The sequence below is a fragment of the Salvelinus fontinalis genome, chromosome 2 (assembly GCF_029448725.1).
Source record: "Salvelinus fontinalis isolate EN_2023a chromosome 2, ASM2944872v1, whole genome shotgun sequence".
NCBI classification, from domain to species: Eukaryota; Metazoa; Chordata; class Actinopteri; order Salmoniformes; family Salmonidae; genus Salvelinus; species Salvelinus fontinalis.
Genome location: NC_074666.1, coordinates 17,333,969 through 17,352,466, shown reverse-complemented (window position 1 = coordinate 17,352,466; position 18,498 = coordinate 17,333,969). Strand labels below are relative to the sequence as shown.

The 18,498-nt window shown below is 39.4% G+C and overlaps 1 protein-coding gene across 4 annotated transcripts in view; it reads left to right on the top strand.

Annotated features, from left to right (window-relative positions):
* The window catches only part of rab27b (RAB27B, member RAS oncogene family), a 70,208-nt gene that overhangs the window by 28,972 nt on the left and 22,738 nt on the right, over positions 1-18,498 (top strand). For 3 of the 4 annotated variants that reach the window (XM_055865165.1, XM_055865172.1, XM_055865190.1), the window contains 2 exons: positions 7,713-7,814; positions 12,755-12,824. In XM_055865165.1, coding sequence (XP_055721140.1) covers positions 7,713-7,814; positions 12,755-12,824 — 172 coding nt within the window. Of the gene's footprint in view, positions 1-7,182; positions 7,345-7,712; positions 7,815-12,754; positions 12,825-18,498 lie in introns of those variants that run through there. The other variant, XM_055865180.1, reaches the window with a different exon arrangement.

Genomic DNA, 18,498 nt, shown 5'->3' with positions numbered 1-18,498 from the left:
CATTGAGCCTGTGGGTGAGACATTTCTGTTTTTTTGTATTCAGTATTAACGGCCAGATAGACTGATAGCAGTATTGATCGGCACGGTGCTGTGAGAAAACAGCTCTCTGAAATGCTAAAGCACTCAGAAACAGTGGGAATGTGCCAGACGTGACACACACACACACATGCACGCACATACACACACATAATACACACACACACCGACCCCAGACCTGTTCTCATTGAGGCTAGAGCCAGCCACCTTTTGATAGCGATCAATAGCTATTTGAGCAAAAGCCAACACGTGTCACTGCAGAAACCGCACCACCTAGAATAGAAAGTCAGGAGGCTCTCGATGGTGCAGCTGTAAAAGTTCAGAGGAAGAAGAGGCATGGCCGTCCCTTTGTACTGGTGTGAGAGGACCTTTCTCAGTGATGTGGACACACGTTTCAGAAAAACAGAGAATTTTGCTGTTACCAGAGTGTCCAGTTGATAGCAAATCCGCCATCTGAGGTCATCCATTTTACATTGGCCAGTAGAATGGAGGGAAGTAGTGGCCGCGTCTCCTTTCGCCTTAGTCTCACCAGGACACCCGCTCTCCTGACTATTTTGCGCCTGCGTTAAATCTTGGGTAGCCCAAAGATTGGGTTGTAGAAATACAAAAGAGCCCAGGGCAGATGAGTAGGCCGCAACTGAGGTCAGTAACTGCCAATCTCGTGTTCAAAAGTTCTTGTCGATCACAAAAAAATGATAGCGAATACATTTCATGCAAAAAAATATATATAAACAAATCACAAATAGTAAAGTTGGGCCAGAGCTCACAAGACAGGAAGTAACAATACGGCACAATCTTTTACACTCTATTCATTCTAACTCTATGTGTGCTGCTGCTGCATTGTGGGGGGGGGGGGGGGGGGGGGGGGGGCGTTGCCTAGGCAACCGAAGACTCGTTTGCTTGTTTCATCAAGGAGCAACAAAGTTTCATCACGTTGTTAAGAGTCCATGTTACTGTAGTCCATGTTACTGTAGTCCATGTTACTGTAGTCCATGTTACTGAAGTCCATGTTACTGTAGTCCATGCTACTGTAGTCCATGTTACTCTAGTCCATGTTACTGTAGTCCATGTTACTCTAGTCCATGTTACTGAAGTCCATGTTACTGTAGTCCATGTTACTGTAGTCCATGTTATTGTAGTCCATGTTACTGTAGTCCATGTTACTGTAGTCCATGTTACTGAAGTCCATGTTACTGTAGTCCATGTTACTCTAGTCCATGTTACTGTAGTCCATGTTACTGTAGTCCATGTTACTGTAGTCCATGTTACTGTAGTCCATGTTACTCTAGTCCATGTTACTCTAGTCCATGTTACTGTAGTCCATGTTACTGTAGTCCATGTTACTGTAGTCCATGTTACTCTAGTCCATGTTACTGTAGTCCATGTTACTCTAGTCCATGTTACTGTAGTCCATGTTACTCTAGTCCATGTTACTCTAGTCCATGTTACTCTAGTCCATGTTACTGTAGTCCATGTTACTGTAGTCCATGTTACTCTAGTCCATGTTACTGTAGTCCATGTTACTGTAGTCCATGTTACTCTAGTCCATGTTACTGTAGTCCATGTTACTGTAGTCCATGTTACTGTAGTCCATGTTACTGTAGTCCATGTTACTATAGTCCATGTTACTCTAGTCCATGTTACTGTAGTCCATGTTACTGTAGTCCATGTTACGTTCCCGAAATGGATTCAACCACACAAATGGCCGTCCGTCCGGTCTTCAGTCAGTAGTTCGTTCCACTCTATTTTTAAAATATATTTTTTCACGGTTATGACTGTTATTTCATTTTTTCATGACTGTCTTCATCCATAACTGACAGTTATACGGTAATTGTGCCAGCCTTACTTTCCCATTCATATCGCTCTTCTTAACAGCTCTCTTCACTAGATATTCACAAGAAAAGGACCCAGGAATGGAAAGGGAAATGGACATAGTGAACCAATTTCTTCATCCTTCTCAAAACAAACACTTAGTTCATCTCTTGTTGGAACAGAATGTTTTGGTCACATCTATACACAATATAATCTATACAGAAACTCCTACACAATGTAATCTATACAGAAACTCCTACACAATATAATCTATACAGAAACTCCTACACAATGGAATCTATACAGAAACTCCTACACAATATAATCTATACAGAAAATCCTACACAATAGAATCTATACAGAAACTCCTACACAATATAATCTATACAGAAAATCCTACACAATATAATCTATACAGAAACTCCTAGACAATGTAATCTATACAGAAACTCCTAGACAATAGAAAACGGTATCACTTCAGTTGGATAGTCGCAAATAGAATTCTTGTAGATGTTTAAATAGATGTTCAATTAACCTTAAACCTAACCCTAATCAAAGCCCTAGTAAGCGGTTGGTGAAAAGTACTGGGGTGGCAGGTCGCCAAGCGGTTAGAGCGGTGTGCCAGTAACCAAAAGGTTGCTAGTTCGAATCCTGTAGCTCCAAGGTAGCCTTCAATAATGTCTGATTCCTGTCTGTGACCGTACTCTCTGAGGGTGTCTCATTGGGATAATGTCTGATTCCTGTCTGTGACCCTACTCTCTGAGGGTGTCTCAGGGGGATAATGTCTGATCCCTGTCTGTGACCGTACTCTCTGAGGGTGTCTCATTGGGATAATGTCTGGTCCCTGTCTGTGACCCTACTCTCTGAGGGTGTCTCATTGGGATAATGGCTGATCCCTGTCTGTGACCCTACTCTCTGAGGGTGTCTCAGGGGGAGTTGGGATAATGGCTGACCCCTGTCTGTGACCGTACTCTCTGAGGGTGTCTCAGGGGGAGTTGGGATAATGGCTGGTCCCTGTCTGTGACCCTACTTAGGGGGAGTTGGGATAATGGCTGACCCCTGTCTGTGACCTTACTCTCTGAGGGTGTCTCAGGGGGAGTTGGGATAATGGCTGACCCCTGTCTGTGACCCTACTCTCTGAGGGTGTCTCAGGGGGATAATGTCTGATCCCTGTCTGTGACCCTACTGTCTCAGGGGGAGTTGGGATAATGGCTGACCCCTGTCTGTGACCGTACTCTCTGAGGGTGTCTCAGGGGGAGTTGGGATAATGGCTGACCCCTGTCTGTGACCCTACTCTCTGAGGGTGTCTCAGGGGGAGTTGGGATAGTGTCTGGTCCCTGTCTGTGACCCTACTCTCTGAGGGTGTCTCAGGGGGAGTTGGGATAATGGCTGGTCCCTGTCTGTGACCCTACTTAGGGGGAGTTGGGAATTAAAAACCACATTTCCATTTCCCACCTCACACTTGTACAGGTTTCATGCAGTGAAACATTGTAATCACACAGGCTCATTGGGTTATTCTGGTGTACAGAAAAAGGAGAATGTAGATGTGTTTGTAAAGGAGGAAACCTTAGTGACTGCACTCACCTGATCTCTACTACTGCTGACTACAGATGGGTCCTCCGAGGGACAGTGGGTTCCACTGATCAGCCACTAATCACATCGTCAGGACAGGTCATCCTTTGACAATGGATTCTCCTCCGCCTTCCCGTTGGTCCCTCCAGGGCTGGTAAACAACATCAGTTTGAGAGCTGCTAGGGAAACCGGGTCTCTGTTCCAGTATCCACACTAGCATACTTCTTGGAATTAAAGCAATGTGTTGGGGAATGCATTCTAAATGGAATGCTAGGATGGACAATCTGGATGTTGTGTAGATGTTGTGTAGCAGCCAGGGCAGGCTGGTTCTAGAACAGGGGCAGGCTGGTTCTAGAACAGGGACATGCTGGTTCTAGAACAGGGACAGGCTGGTTCTAGAACAGGGACAGGCTGGTTCTAGAACAGGGACAGGCTAGTTCTAGAACAGGGACATGCTGGTTCTAGAACAGGGGCAGACTGGTTCTAGAACAGGGGCAGGCTGGTTCTAGAACAGGACAGGCTGGTTCTAGAACAGGGACAGACTGGTTCTAGAACAGGGGCAGGCTGGTTCTAGAACAGGGACAGACTGGTTCTAGAACAGGGGCAGGCTGGTTCTAGAACAGGGACAGACTGGTTCTAGAACAGGGGCAGGCTGGTTCTAGAACAGGGACAGACTGGTTCTAGAACAGGGGCAGGCTGGTTCTAGAACAGGGACAGACTGGTTCTAGAACAGGGGCAGGTCAGGCAGAGTATACAGTCAGGACCAGTGTCTCTGCTTTCCCATCTAGCCAGAGGAGCTTCTGATGCATCATGGGGAGGAGAGGATGTAAGAAACCGATCATGTGCCACATCTTCTGAGTGAGATCACATCGGTTAACCCCCCCATAACACGCCCTCTCTACGCTCCCAGTGACTGGTGCTCCCAGGCCCTTTCTCAGAAGGCCACAGTCTAACCTCTGACCCCTGCCATAAAAATAGTGTTTTGTCTTTTTCTCCTTCCTTCAGCATCAGAATTCTGCTCTCCTTTCGTATTTAATGATTTACTTTGAAATAACAGTGTTGAATAAAGAGAGAGATAATTAATATTGTGATAGACAAGAATGCAAGAGGCAGGGCTTGAACCGAACAATTATGTGACGACCCAGAGACAGGGCTTGAACCGGACGATTATGTGACGACCCAGAGGCAGGGCTTGAACCGGACGATTATGTGACGACCCAGAGACAGGGCTTGAACCTCAGTATTATGTGACGACCCAGAGGCAGGGCTTGAACCGGACGATTATGTGACGACCCAGAGACAGGGCTTGAACCTCAGTATTATGTGACGACCCAGAGACAGGGCTTGAACCTCAGTATTATGTGACGACCCAGAGACAGGGCTTGAACCTCAGTATTATGTGACGACCCAGAGACAGGGCTTGAACCTCAGTATTATGTGACGACCCAGAGACAGGGCTTGAACCTCATGATTATGTGACGACCCAGAGACAGGGCTTGAACCTCAGTATTATGTGACGACCCAGAGACAGGGCTTGAACCTCAGTATTATGTGACGACCCAGAGACAGGGCTTGAACCTCATGATTATGTGACGACCCAGAGACAGGGCTTGAACCTCAGTATTATGTGACGACCCAGAGACAGGGCTTGAACCTCAGTATTATGTGACGACCCAGAGAGCTACCACTAGACCAGAGATCCGACACATCATTTAAAGACCCAGCTTAATCAAAAACATGATATTCTTGTATTTTATATATATATATCCACACTATAAGGTTGGAATAATACTGTAAAATTGTGAAAATAATTATCAAATAAAATGTTATTCGTCACATACACGTGTTTTGCAGATGTTATTTTGGGTGTAGCAAAATGCTTGTGCTTCTAGTTCCGACAATACAGCAATATCTAACAAGTAATATCTAACAATTTCACAACAAATACATAATACACACAAATCTTAGTAAAGGAATGGAATTAAGAATATATAAATATATGGACGGGCAATGTCAGAGTGGCATAGACTGAGATACAGTAGAATAGGATAGGATACTGTATATATACATATGAGATCAGTAATGCAAGATATGTAAACATTATTAAAGTGACATTATTTAAAGTGACCAGTGTTCAATTTATTAAAGTGGCCAATCATTTCAAGTCTGTATGTAGGCAGCAGTCTCTCTGTGTTAGTGATGGCTATTTAACAGTCTGATGGCCTTGAGATAGAAGCTGTTTTTCAGTCTCTCGGTCCCAGCTTTGATGCACCTGTACTGACCTCGCCTTCTAGTAATTTGCCCCCCGGTGATGCGTTGTGCAGACCGCACCACCCTCTGGAGAGCCCTGCGGTTGTGGGTGTTGCAGTTGCCGTACCAGGCGGTGATACAGCCTGACAGGATGCTCTCGATTGTGCATCTGTAAAAGTTTGTGAGGGTATTAGGTGACAAGACAAATTTCTTCAGCCTCCTGAGGTTGAAGAGGCGCTGTTGCACCTTCTTCACCACACTGTCTGTGTGCGTGGACCATTTCAGTTTGTCTGTGATGTGTACGCCAAGGAACTTTACACCTTCTCCACTGGTATCCCATGGATGTGGATGGGGGGGTGCTCCCTCTCCTGTTTCCTGAAGTCCACGATCGTCTCCTTTGTTTTGTTGACGTTGAGTGAGAGTTTATTTTCCTGACACCACACTCTGAGGGCCTCACCTCCTCGCTGTAGGTTGTCTCGTCGTTGTTGGTAATCAAGCCTACTACTGTTGTGTCGTCTGCAAACTTGATGATTGAGTTGGAGGCGTGCATGGCCACGCAGTCGTGGGTGAACAGGGAGTACAGGAGAAGGCCCCTGTGTTGAGGATCGGTGAAGTGGAGGTGTTGTTTCCTACCTTCACCACCTGGGGGGGAGGCCCGTCAGGAAGTCCAGGACCCAGTTGCCCTGGGGCGGGGTTCAGACCCAGGGCCTCGAGCTTAATGATGAGCTTGGAGGGTACTATGTTGTTGAATGCTGAGCTGTAGTCAATGAACAGCATTCTTATATAGGTATTCCTCTTGTCCAGATGGGTTAGGGCAGTGTGCAGTGTGATTGCGATTGCATCAACTGTGGACCTATTGCAAATTGAAGTGGGTATGATCCTTGACTAGTCTCTCAAAGCACTTCATGACGACAGAAGTGAGTGCTACGGGGTGATAGTCATTTAGTTCAGTTCCCTTTTCATTCTTGGGAACAGGAACAGGGCCCTCTTGGTGTAAGAGCTGTTTGAAAAGACCACCTGACATCTCTGCCTGTTTTGGTGGGATGGAGTTTTGGCTTAACTGGTGACATCACCAGGCGGTAAATGAGTTAATAGACCAATAAGAAAGAGAGTTCCAAACCTCTCTGCCAATAACAGCTAGATTTCAGTTTTCCCACTCAGACCATTCCCACGGTCCTAGAAAAATGATTCCTTGAGAAATTCTTTGTCAACAAGCTATTTTTGTAAATTGTTATTTAAAATAATCACAGTAAGGTACTTCATTGTTACCCAGAAAAGATTTGTTAGTGAGATAAAAAGGTTCAATGCAGCTGTTTTTAAGTGTTGAAGTCTGAAGGAATATCTAGTCCGGCCTGACATCAGACAGCTCTTTCCTTTCATATTGCTGGCTGCTTCTGTTTCCTCACAGAGCCTACAGCTAAATGTTCACACATACTGTAGAACAGGAATGCTAATTGTCTCCTATAAATAACCAATCACGTGGTGGCGGGCGTGCACTGTAAGGAGCCACATGTGATTTAGTTTAGGCAGAACGCTGCCTCTCGTGACATGGTAGTTGTGGATGTTTTTATGTACCAACGTGAGAAATGAACTAGACCCGAGGTCAAACTGTTCACAGGATATGAGATGACTACATTGCATTAATGTGTTACTGTTCTTCTCTGACTGGATCAGGTTTGTCTAGTTTGGTTCTCTCGTCTCTTAGATTTCAATGGATCAAATCAAGTTCTGTTGGTTATTATGAGGCATGGTTTTTTGGGTCAGGCTATTTTGCTTTGGGCCTTTTCGAGACTATTTATGTTTCGCTTCGGTCTGTTTGACAAAACCTTTACTGCTACCAGGCCAGTTCGCTTTGTTTGTTTGTTTGTTTGTTTGTTTCCAACCTGTAAGTGAATGTTTGTCTTTGAGGGGTTGAAATGAATGGGCAGTCACTCAGTGGCCTTGTGGTTAAAGTGTCTGTTCTAAGGTTGTGGGTTCAAGTCCCAGTCGAGTCATACCTCTTCAAATGACTAATTGATGTTTTTTCGTTTTGTTTACTCCAGGTTCAGCGCAGTCAACACGATGACTGATGGGGACTATGATTACCTCATCAAGCTTCTGGCTCTGGGGGACTCTGGAGTAGGGAAGACTACCTTTCTATACAGGTACACACACAGCTAGTTATACTAATATAGTTATGTATTTATTATACTATAATAGTTATATATTTATTATACTATAATAGTTATATTATATATTATACTATAATAGTTATATTATATATTTTTTATACTATAATAGTTATATTATATATTATACTATAATAGTTATATATTTATTATACTATAATAGTTATATTATATATTATACTATAATAGTTATATTATATATTATACTATAATAGTTATATTATATATTATTAATACTATAATAGTTATATATTAATTATACTATAATAGTTATTATATATTATAGTATAATAGTTATATTATATATTTATTATACTATAATAGTTATATATTTATTATACTAGAATAGTTATATATGTATTATACTATAATAGTTATATATTTATTATACTAGAATAGTTATATTGTATATTTATTATACTATAATAGTTATATATCTATTATACTTTAATAGTTATATATTTATTATACTATAATAGTTATATATTTATTATACTATAATAGTTATATATTTATTATACTAGAATAGTTATATTGTATATTTATTATACTATAATAGTTATATATTTATTATACTATAATAGTTATATATTTATTATACTATAATAGTTATATATGTATTATACTATAATAGTTATATATTTATTATACTATAATAGTTATATTATATATTTATTATACTATAATAGTTATATATTTATTACACTATAATAGTTATATATTTATTATACTATAATAGTTATATTATATATTTATTATACTGTAATAGTTATATATTTATTATACTATAATAGTTATATATGTATTATACTATAATAGTTATATTATATATTTATTATACTGTAATAGTTATATATTTATTATACTATAATAGTTATATTATATATTTATTATACTATAATAGTTATATATTTATTATACTAGAATAGTTATATTGTATATTTATTATACTATAATAGTTGTATATTTATTACACTATAATAGTTATATATTTATTATACTATAATAGTTGTATATTTATTATACTATAATAGTTGTATATTTATTATACTATAATAGTTGTATATTTATTATACTATAATAGTTATATATTTATTATACTATAATAGTTATATATTTATTACACTATAATAGTTATATATTTATTATACTATAATAGTTATATATTTATTATACTATACTAGTTAAATATTTATTATACTGTAATAATTATATATTTATTATACTATAATAGTTGTATATTTATTATACTATGCTAGTTATATATTTATTATACTATAATAGTTATATATTTATTATACTATAATAGTTATATATTTATTATACTATAATAGTTATATTATATATTTATTATACTGTAATAGTTATATATTTATTACACTATAATAGTTATATTATATATTTATTATACTATAATAGTTATATATTTATTATACTAGAATAGTTATATTGTATATTTATTATACTATAATAGTTATATATTTATTACACTATAATAGTTATATATTTATTATACTATAATAGTTGTATATTTATTATACTATAATAGTTGTATATTTATTATACTATAATAGTTATATATTTATTATACTATAATAGTTATATATTTATTACACTATAATAGTTATATATTTATTATACTATAATAGTTATATATTTATTATACTATACTAGTTAAATATTTATTATACTGTAATAATTATATATTTATTATACTATAATAGTTGTATATTTATTATACTATGCTAGTTATATATTTATTATACTATAATAGTTATATATTTATTATACTATAATAGTTATATTATATATTTATTATACTGTAATAGTTATATATTTATTATACTATAATAGTTATATATGTATTATACTATAATAGTTATATTATATATTTATTATACTGTAATAGTTATATATTTATTATACTATAATAGTTATATTATATATTTATTATACTGCATTCAGAAAGTATTTACAGAGCTTGACTTTTTCCACATGTTGTTGATGTTGTTACAGCCTGAATTTGAAATGGATTAAATTGAGATTATTTGTCACTGGCCTCTACACACAATACCCCATAATGTCAAAATGGAATTATGTTTTTAGCCTGCCGCGACCGGGAGATCCATGGGGTGGCACACAATTGGCCCAGGTTCGTCCGGGTTAGAGGAGGGTTTTGGCCGGCAGGGATGTTCTTGTCCCATCGTGCATTAGCGAATCCTGTGGCAGGCCGGGCGCATGCACGGTCGCCAGGTGCACGATGTTTCCTCTTTCACATTGGTGCGGCTGGCTTCCGGGTTAAGCGGGCATTGTGTCAAGAAGCAGTGCGGCTTGGCAGGGTCGTGTTTTGGAGGACGCATGGCTCTCGACCTTCGCCTCTCCCGAGTCCGTACGGGAGTTGCAGCGATGGGACAAGACTGTAACTACCAATTGAATACCACGAAAAAGAGCAAAAAAAATGAATAAAATCATAATTATATATTTTTTAAATTAAAGCTGAAATGTCTTGAGTCAATAAGTATTCAACCCTTTTGTTATCGCCTAAATAATCTCAGGAGTAAATCTGAGATAGCTACTGCAGCCCTCACATACAACATCTGTTCTGACAGTCACATTCTGTTAAAGGTCCTCAAAGCACACACATCCCTGGGTCTTTCGTCTTTTCAGTTCCCTTTAGCTAGCGACGGGAACGAGCTGCAACAAACACTCAAACTGGACAGTTTTATTTCCATCTCTTCATTCAAAGACTCAATCATGGACACTCTTACTGACAGTTGTGGCTGCTTCACGTGATGTATTGTTGTCTCTACCTTCTTGCCCTTTGTGCTGTTGTCTGTGCCCAATAATGTTTATACCCTGTTTTGTGCTGCTACCATGTTGTGCTGCTACCGTGTTGTTGCTACCCCTCTTGTCGTGATGTGTGTTTTATCCCTCGTCCCCGCAGGAGGTCTTTTTCCTTTGGTAGGCCGTCATTGTAAATAAGAATTTGTTTTTAACTTACTTGCCTAGTTAAATAAAGGTTAAATAAAAATAAAAAAAATATTAAAAACATTTACTTAACAAGTCACATAATAAGTTGAACGGACTCACTCTGTGTGCAATAATAAAGTTTAACATGATTTTTGAATGACTACCTCATCTCTGTACCCAACACATACAATTGTGAATTTCAAACACAAATTCAACCACAAAGACCAGGGAGGTTTTCCATTACCTCGCAAAGAAGAGCACCTATTGGTAGATGAGTAAAAACAGACATTGAATATCTATTTGAGCATGGATGTTGTATCAATACACCCAGTCACTACAAAGATACAGGTGTCCTTCCAACTCAGTTGCCGGAGAGGAAGGAAACCACTCAGTGATTTCACCATGAGGCCAATGGTGACTTTAAAACAGTTACAGAGTTTAAATGGCTGTGATAGGAGAAAACTTAGGATAAATCAACAACATTGTAGTTATTCCACAATACTAACCTAAATGACAAAGTGAAAAGAAGGAAACCTGTACAGGATTAAAGTATTTCAAAACATGCATCCTGTTTGCAATAAGGTACTAAAGTAAAACTGCCAAACACCCCTCCAGGCTGTATAAGGGCTATTTGACCAAGGAGAGTGATGGAGTGCTGTATCAGATGACCTGGCCTCCACAATCACCCAATTGAGATGGTTTGGGATGAGTTGGACCGCAGAATGAAGGAAAAGCAGCAAACAAGTGCTGAGCATATGTGGGAACTCCTTGTTGGAAATGTATTCCAGTTGAAGCTGGTTGAGAGAATGCCAAGAGTGTGCAAAGCTGTCATATATATATATATATATATATATTTTTACCCCTTTTTTCTCCCCAAATTCATGGAATCCAATTGGTAGTAGTTACAGTCTTGTGTCATCGCTGCAACTCCCGTACAGACGAAGGTCGAGAGCCATGCTTCCTCCAAAACACAACCCAACCAAGCCACACTGCTTCTTGACACAATGCACATCCAACCCGGAAGCCAGCCGAACCAATGTGTCAGAGGAAACACCGTACACCTGGCGACCTGGTCAGTGTTCACTGCGCCCGGCCCGCCGCAGGAGTCACTAGTGCACGATGAGACAAGGATATCCCTGCCGGACAATTGTGCGCCGCCTCATGGGCCTCCCGGTCGCGACAGAGCCTGGACTCGAACCCAGAATCTCTGGTGGCACAGCTAGCTAGACCACTGCGCCACTCGGGAGGCTGCCAAATGTAAAATATATTTTTATTTGTTTAACACTTTTTTGGTTACTACATGATTCCATTTGTGTTATTTCATAGTTTTGATGTCTTCACTATTATTCTACAAAGTAGAAAATAGTTAAAAATAAAGAAAAACCCTGGAATAAGTAGATGTGTCCAAACTTTTGACTGGTACTGCATATATTATTACAGTATCTTTCTATACAAGTACTTCCATGAGCACTTATCTTTTAATATGCATTGGTGATGTGCTGTGTGTGTAGTTGCTATGCATTAATGGTAATGTATGCATTAATGGTAATGTATGTATTAATGGTAATGTATGTATTAATGGTAATGTATGTATTAATGGCATTGTATGTAATATTGGTAATGTATGTATGAATGGTAATGTATATATTAATGGTAATGTGTGTATTTATTGGTAAGGTATGTATGAATGGTAATGTATGTATTTATTGGTAATGTATGTATGAATGGTATTGTATGTATTTATTGGTAATGTATGTATGAATGGTAATGTATGTATTAATGGTAATGTATGTATTAATGGTAATGTATATATCAGCTGGTAAAAACAACTCCTTCGGGGGATTAATAAAGTACTACCTTATTGTATCTTACAGGTACACAGGCAAATAGTTATTATATGTTGTATGTTATATTAGTATTATATTAATTCTACTTTCATCTATTAGGTACACAGACAACAAGTTCAACCCCAAGTTCATCACCACAGTGGGAATAGACTTCAGGGAAAAGAGAGTGGTGAGTAACGTTACACACACACATCACACACACACACACATCACACACACACACACACACACACACACACACACACACACACACACACACACACACACACACACACACACACACACACACACACACACACACACACACACACACACACACACACACACACACACACACACACACAGACACACACACAGACACACACACACACACACAAAAGAGTGGTGTGTATCCTCCCTTCCTTCCTTCCTTCCTTCCTTCCTCTGTCAACAAAACAAAAGAGAGTGGTGAGTATCCTCATGTAGTTTGGCCCAATCAGCTGCCACGTCTAGCTGTCATCATTTAATAGCCATCCAGATAGCAGATCCGGATGGATTATTGTAAATGCTCATAGTTTCCCAGACATTTCTCAGGACACACATTACATAACAGGCTAATGGGGTTCTTGATCACTATCGGGAATATTTAAACCCACAGGACCTATTTGGTTAAACAATATGTTGTCTTGTGTCATAAACTTCATTTTACCCGGAAGCTCACAGAGATATATCCCAATCTATTCTCTGTCATAGGCTATGGGTAGTCATTACATAGACTATGCCATGGGTAGTCATTACATAGACTATGCCATGGGTAGTCATTATATAGACTATGCCATGGGTAGTCATTATGTAGACTATGGGTAGTCATTATGTAGACTATGGGTAGTCATTACGTAGACTATGGGTAGTCATTACGTAGACTATGGGTAGTCATTACATAGACTATGCCATGGGTAGTCATTATATAGACTATGCCATGGGTAGTCATTATGTAGACTATGGGTAGTCATTACATAGACTATGCCATGGGTAGTCATTATATAGACTATGGGTAGTCATTATGTAGACTATGGGTAGTCATTATGTAGACTATGGGTAGTCATTACGTAGACAATGGGTAGTCATTACATAGACTATGGGTAGTCATTACATAGACTATGGGTAGTCATTATGTAGACTATGGGTAGTCATTATGTAGACTATGGGTAGTCATTACATAGACTATGGGTAGTCATTACATAGGCTATGGGTAGTCATTACATAGACTATGGGTAGTCATTACATAGACTATGGGTAGTCATTATGTAGACTATGGGTAGTCATTATGTAGACTATGGGTAGTCATTACATAGACTATGGGTAGTCATTACATAGGCTATGGGTAGTCATTACATAGACTATGGGTAGTCATTATGTAGACTATGGGTAGTCATTGCATAGACAATGGGTAGTCATTATATAGACTATGGGTAGTCATTACATAGACTATGCCATGGGTAGTCATTACATAGGCTATGGGTAGTCATTACATAGACTATGCCATGGGTAGTCATTACATAGACTATGGGTAGTCATTACATAGACTATGCCATGGGTAGTCATTACATAGGCTATGGGTAGTCATTACATAGACTATGCCATGGGTAGTCATTACATAGACTATGGGTAGTCATTACATAGACTATGGGTAGTCATTACATAGACTATGGGTAGTCATTACATAGACTATGCCATGGGTAGTCATTATGTAGACTATGGGTAGTCATTACATAGGCTATGGGTAGTCATTATGTAGACTATGGGTAGTCATTATATAGACTATGGGTAGTCATTATGTTGACTATGCCATGGGTAGTCATTATATAGACTATGCCATGGGTAGTCATTATGTAGACTATGGGTAACCATTGCATAGACTATGGGTAGTCATTACATAGACTATGCCATGGGTAGTCATTACATAGACTATGCCATTGGTAGTCATTATATAGACTATGGGTAGTCATTATGTAGACTATGGGTAGTCATTATGTAGACTATGGGTAGTCATTACGTAGACTAAGGGTAGTCATTATATAGACTATGGGTAGTCATTATATAGACTATGGGTAGTCATTATGTAGACTATGGGTAGTCATTATGTAGACTATGGGTAGTCATTATGTAGACTATGGGTAGTCATTATGTAGACTATGGGTAGTCATTATGTAGACTAAGGGTAGTCATTATATAGACTATGCCATGGGTAGTCATTATGTAGACTATGGGTAGTCATTACGTAGACTATGGGTAGTCATTATGTAGACTATGGGTAGTCATTATGTAGACTATGGGTAGTCATTATGTAGACTATGGGTAGTCATTACATAGGCTATGGGTAGTCATTATATAGACTATGGGTAGTCATTATGTAGACTATGGGTAGTCATTACATAGGCTATGGGTAGTCATTATGTAGACTATGGGTAGTCATTACATAGACTATGCCATGGGTAGTCATTACATAGACTATGGGTAGTCATTATATAGACTATGGGTAGTCATTACATAGGCTATGGGTAGTCATTATGTAGACTATGGGTAGTCATTACATAGACTATGCCATGGGTAGTCATTACATAGACTATGGGTAGCCATTATATAGACTATGTGTAGTCATTATGTAGACTATGGGTAGTCATTATATAGACTATGGGTAGTCATTACATAGACTATGGGTAGTCATTATGTAGACTATGGGTAGTCATTATATAGACTATGGGTAGTCATTACATAGACTATGGGTAGTCATTATGTAGACTAAGGGTAGTCATTATATAGACTATGGGTAGTCATTATGTAGACTATGGGTAGTCATTACATAGGCTATGGGTAGTCATTATGTAGGCTATGGGTAACCATTGCATAGACTATGGGTAGTCATTACATAGGCTATGGGTAGTCATTACGTAGGCTATGGGTAGTCATTACGTAGGCTATGGGTAGTCATTACATAGACTATGGCTAGTCATTACATAGACTATGGGTAGTTTCATGGATAAGTGGCTCTCAGCGGTCCCAGTCACAGTTCCATCTTGTATAATGGTTATATTCTCTAGCGGTCCCAGTCACAGTTCCATCTTGTATAATGGTCGTATTCTCCAGCGGTCCCAGTCACAGTTCCATCTTGTATAATGGTTGTATTCTCCAGCAGTCCCAGTCACAGTTCCATCTTGTATAATGGTTGTATTCTCCAGCGGTCCCAGTCACAGTTCCATCTTGTATAATGGTTTTATTCTCCAGCGGTCCCAGTCACAGTTCCATCTTGTATAATGGTCATATTCTCCAGCGGTCCCAGTCACAGTTCCATCTTGTATAATGGTTGTATTCTCCAGCGGTCCCAGTCACAGTTCCATCTTGTATAATGGTTATATTCTCTAGCGGTCCCAGTCACAGTTCCATCTTGTATAATGGTCGTATTCTCCAGCGGTCCCAGTCACAGTTCCATCTTGTATAATGGTTGTATTCTCCAGCGGTCCCAGTCACAGTTCCATCTTGTATAATGGTTATATTCTCCAGCAGTCCCAGTCACAGTTCCATCTTGTATAATGGTCGTATTCTCCAGCGGTCCCAGTCACAGTTCCATCTTGTATAATGGTTATATTCTCCAGCAATCCCAGTCACAGTTCCATCTTGTATAATGGTTTTATTTTCCAGCGGTCCCAGTCACAGTTCCATCTTGTATAATGGTCATATTCTCCAGCGGTCCCAGTCACAGTTCCATCTTGTATAATGGTTGTATTCTCCAGCGGTCCCAGTCACAGTTCCATCTTGTATAATGGTTTTATTCTCCAGCGGTCCCAGTCACAGTTCCATCTTGTATAATGGTTTTATTCTCCAGCGGTCCCAGTCACAGTTCCATCTTGTATAATGGTTGTATTCTCTAGCGGTCCCAGTCACAGTTCCATCTTGTATAATGGTTGTATTCTCCAGCGGTCCCAGTCACAGTTCCATCTTGTATAATGGTTGTATTCTCCAGCGGTCCCAGTCACAGTTCCATCTTGTATAATGGTTGTATTCTCCAGCGGTCCCAGTCACAGTTCCATCTTGTATAATGGTTTTATTCTCCAGCGGTCCCAGTCACAGTTCCATCTTGTATAATGGTTGTATTCTCCAGCGGTCCCAGTCACAGTTCCATCTTGTATAATGGTTTTATTCTCCAGCGGTCCCAGTCACAGTTCCATCTTGTATAATGGTTATATTCTCCAGCGATCCCAGTCACAGTTCCATCTTGTATAATGGTTTTATTCTCCAGCGGTCCCAGTCACAGTTCCATCTTGTATAATGGTTGTATTCTCCAGCGGTCCCAGTCACAGTTCCATCTTGTATAATGGTTTTATTCTCCAGCGGTCCCAGTCACAGTTCCATCTTGTATAATGGTTTTATTCTCCAGCGGTCCCAGTCACAGTTCCATCTTGTATAATGGTCATATTCTCCAGCGGTCCCAGTCACAGTTCCATCTTGTATAATGGTTGTATTCTCCAGCGGTCCCAGTCACAGTTCCATCTTGTATAATGGTTATATTCTCTAGCGGTCCCAGTCACAGTTCCATCTTGTATAATGGTCGTATTCTCCAGCGGTCCCAGTCACAGTTCCATCTTGTATAATGGTTGTATTCTCCAGCGGTCCCAGTCACAGTTCCATCTTGTATAATGGTCATATTCTCCAGCGGTCCCAGTCACCGTTCCATCTTGTATAATGGTTTTATTCTCTAGCGGTCCCAGTCACAGTTCCATCTTGTATAATGGTCGTATTCTCCAGCAGTCCCAGTAGCACATGGCAGGGCGGTCACCGACTGGAATATATCAAATGAGAATTATGGATTTCAGCTTCAAGATATGGTTGCCTGTAAACAATGAATGATAATTTCACGGTTTGTGTGGTCATTCCAATGATGTTGTTCATGCTTACAGGTGGAGTTTCAAATGATTCCTAATCTGTTTGACGGTTTTTCCTCTGTGTTCGGGTTTTACTATGGATTCTTCTCATCCGTGTACTTTTGGAGGGTTTTCAGGTTTTGTAGTTTGCACGCCTTTACCCTGATGGGTTCTGGTTTCTTGACTTGTGAAATCATGATATATACTTGTTCATGTCACCGAGGGAGAGAGGGTATAACGTTTACATTCTGTCAGGATATGTTATCGTTAGCCATCAGGGATCCTCTGGGAGGAGAAGAGACACAGTCTGGTGCCAGTCACCATGACAGCCGTGAGTTGGGGAGGAGTGAGCACTTTGGGGGTAGAGGTCAAGTCAGATGAAATGAGGAAGAACAGATATCACTAAGGTTCTGTCTAGCAACAGAGATGCTTTGGCTGTTCAGATGTGTAGGAGGAGACTCGGCATAGGAGAAAGGGTTAAAAATCAGTGCTTGTGTGAATATGTCTTGGTCGGTTCAGCTGTTTTGATCCTTTGGGATAAATAAACATGGTTTAAGCTTTCATAGCGTCCGTCGAGTTCTTACTCGGATAATCAGAACCTAACAGCCCTTAGCCTACATTATGGAGAAACCGTAAACCTGTAGCGGTGCTTAGTAAGTGTACACGTCACACACAAGGTTAATCACAATAACTCAAGCTACGCAACTCCGTGGCTTTGTTTCGTTGCCATCGTTGCCCCGTTCTATTAAATCAACACAACTCTTCTCCATTGATGTTCTGTATTATGTCATTCTGTATCATGTCATTCTGTATTATGTCATTCTGTATTATGTCATTCTGTATTATGTCATACTGTATCATGTCATTCTGTATTATGTCATTCTGTATTATGTCATACTGTATCATGTCATTCTGTATTATGTCATTCTGTATTATGTCATTCTG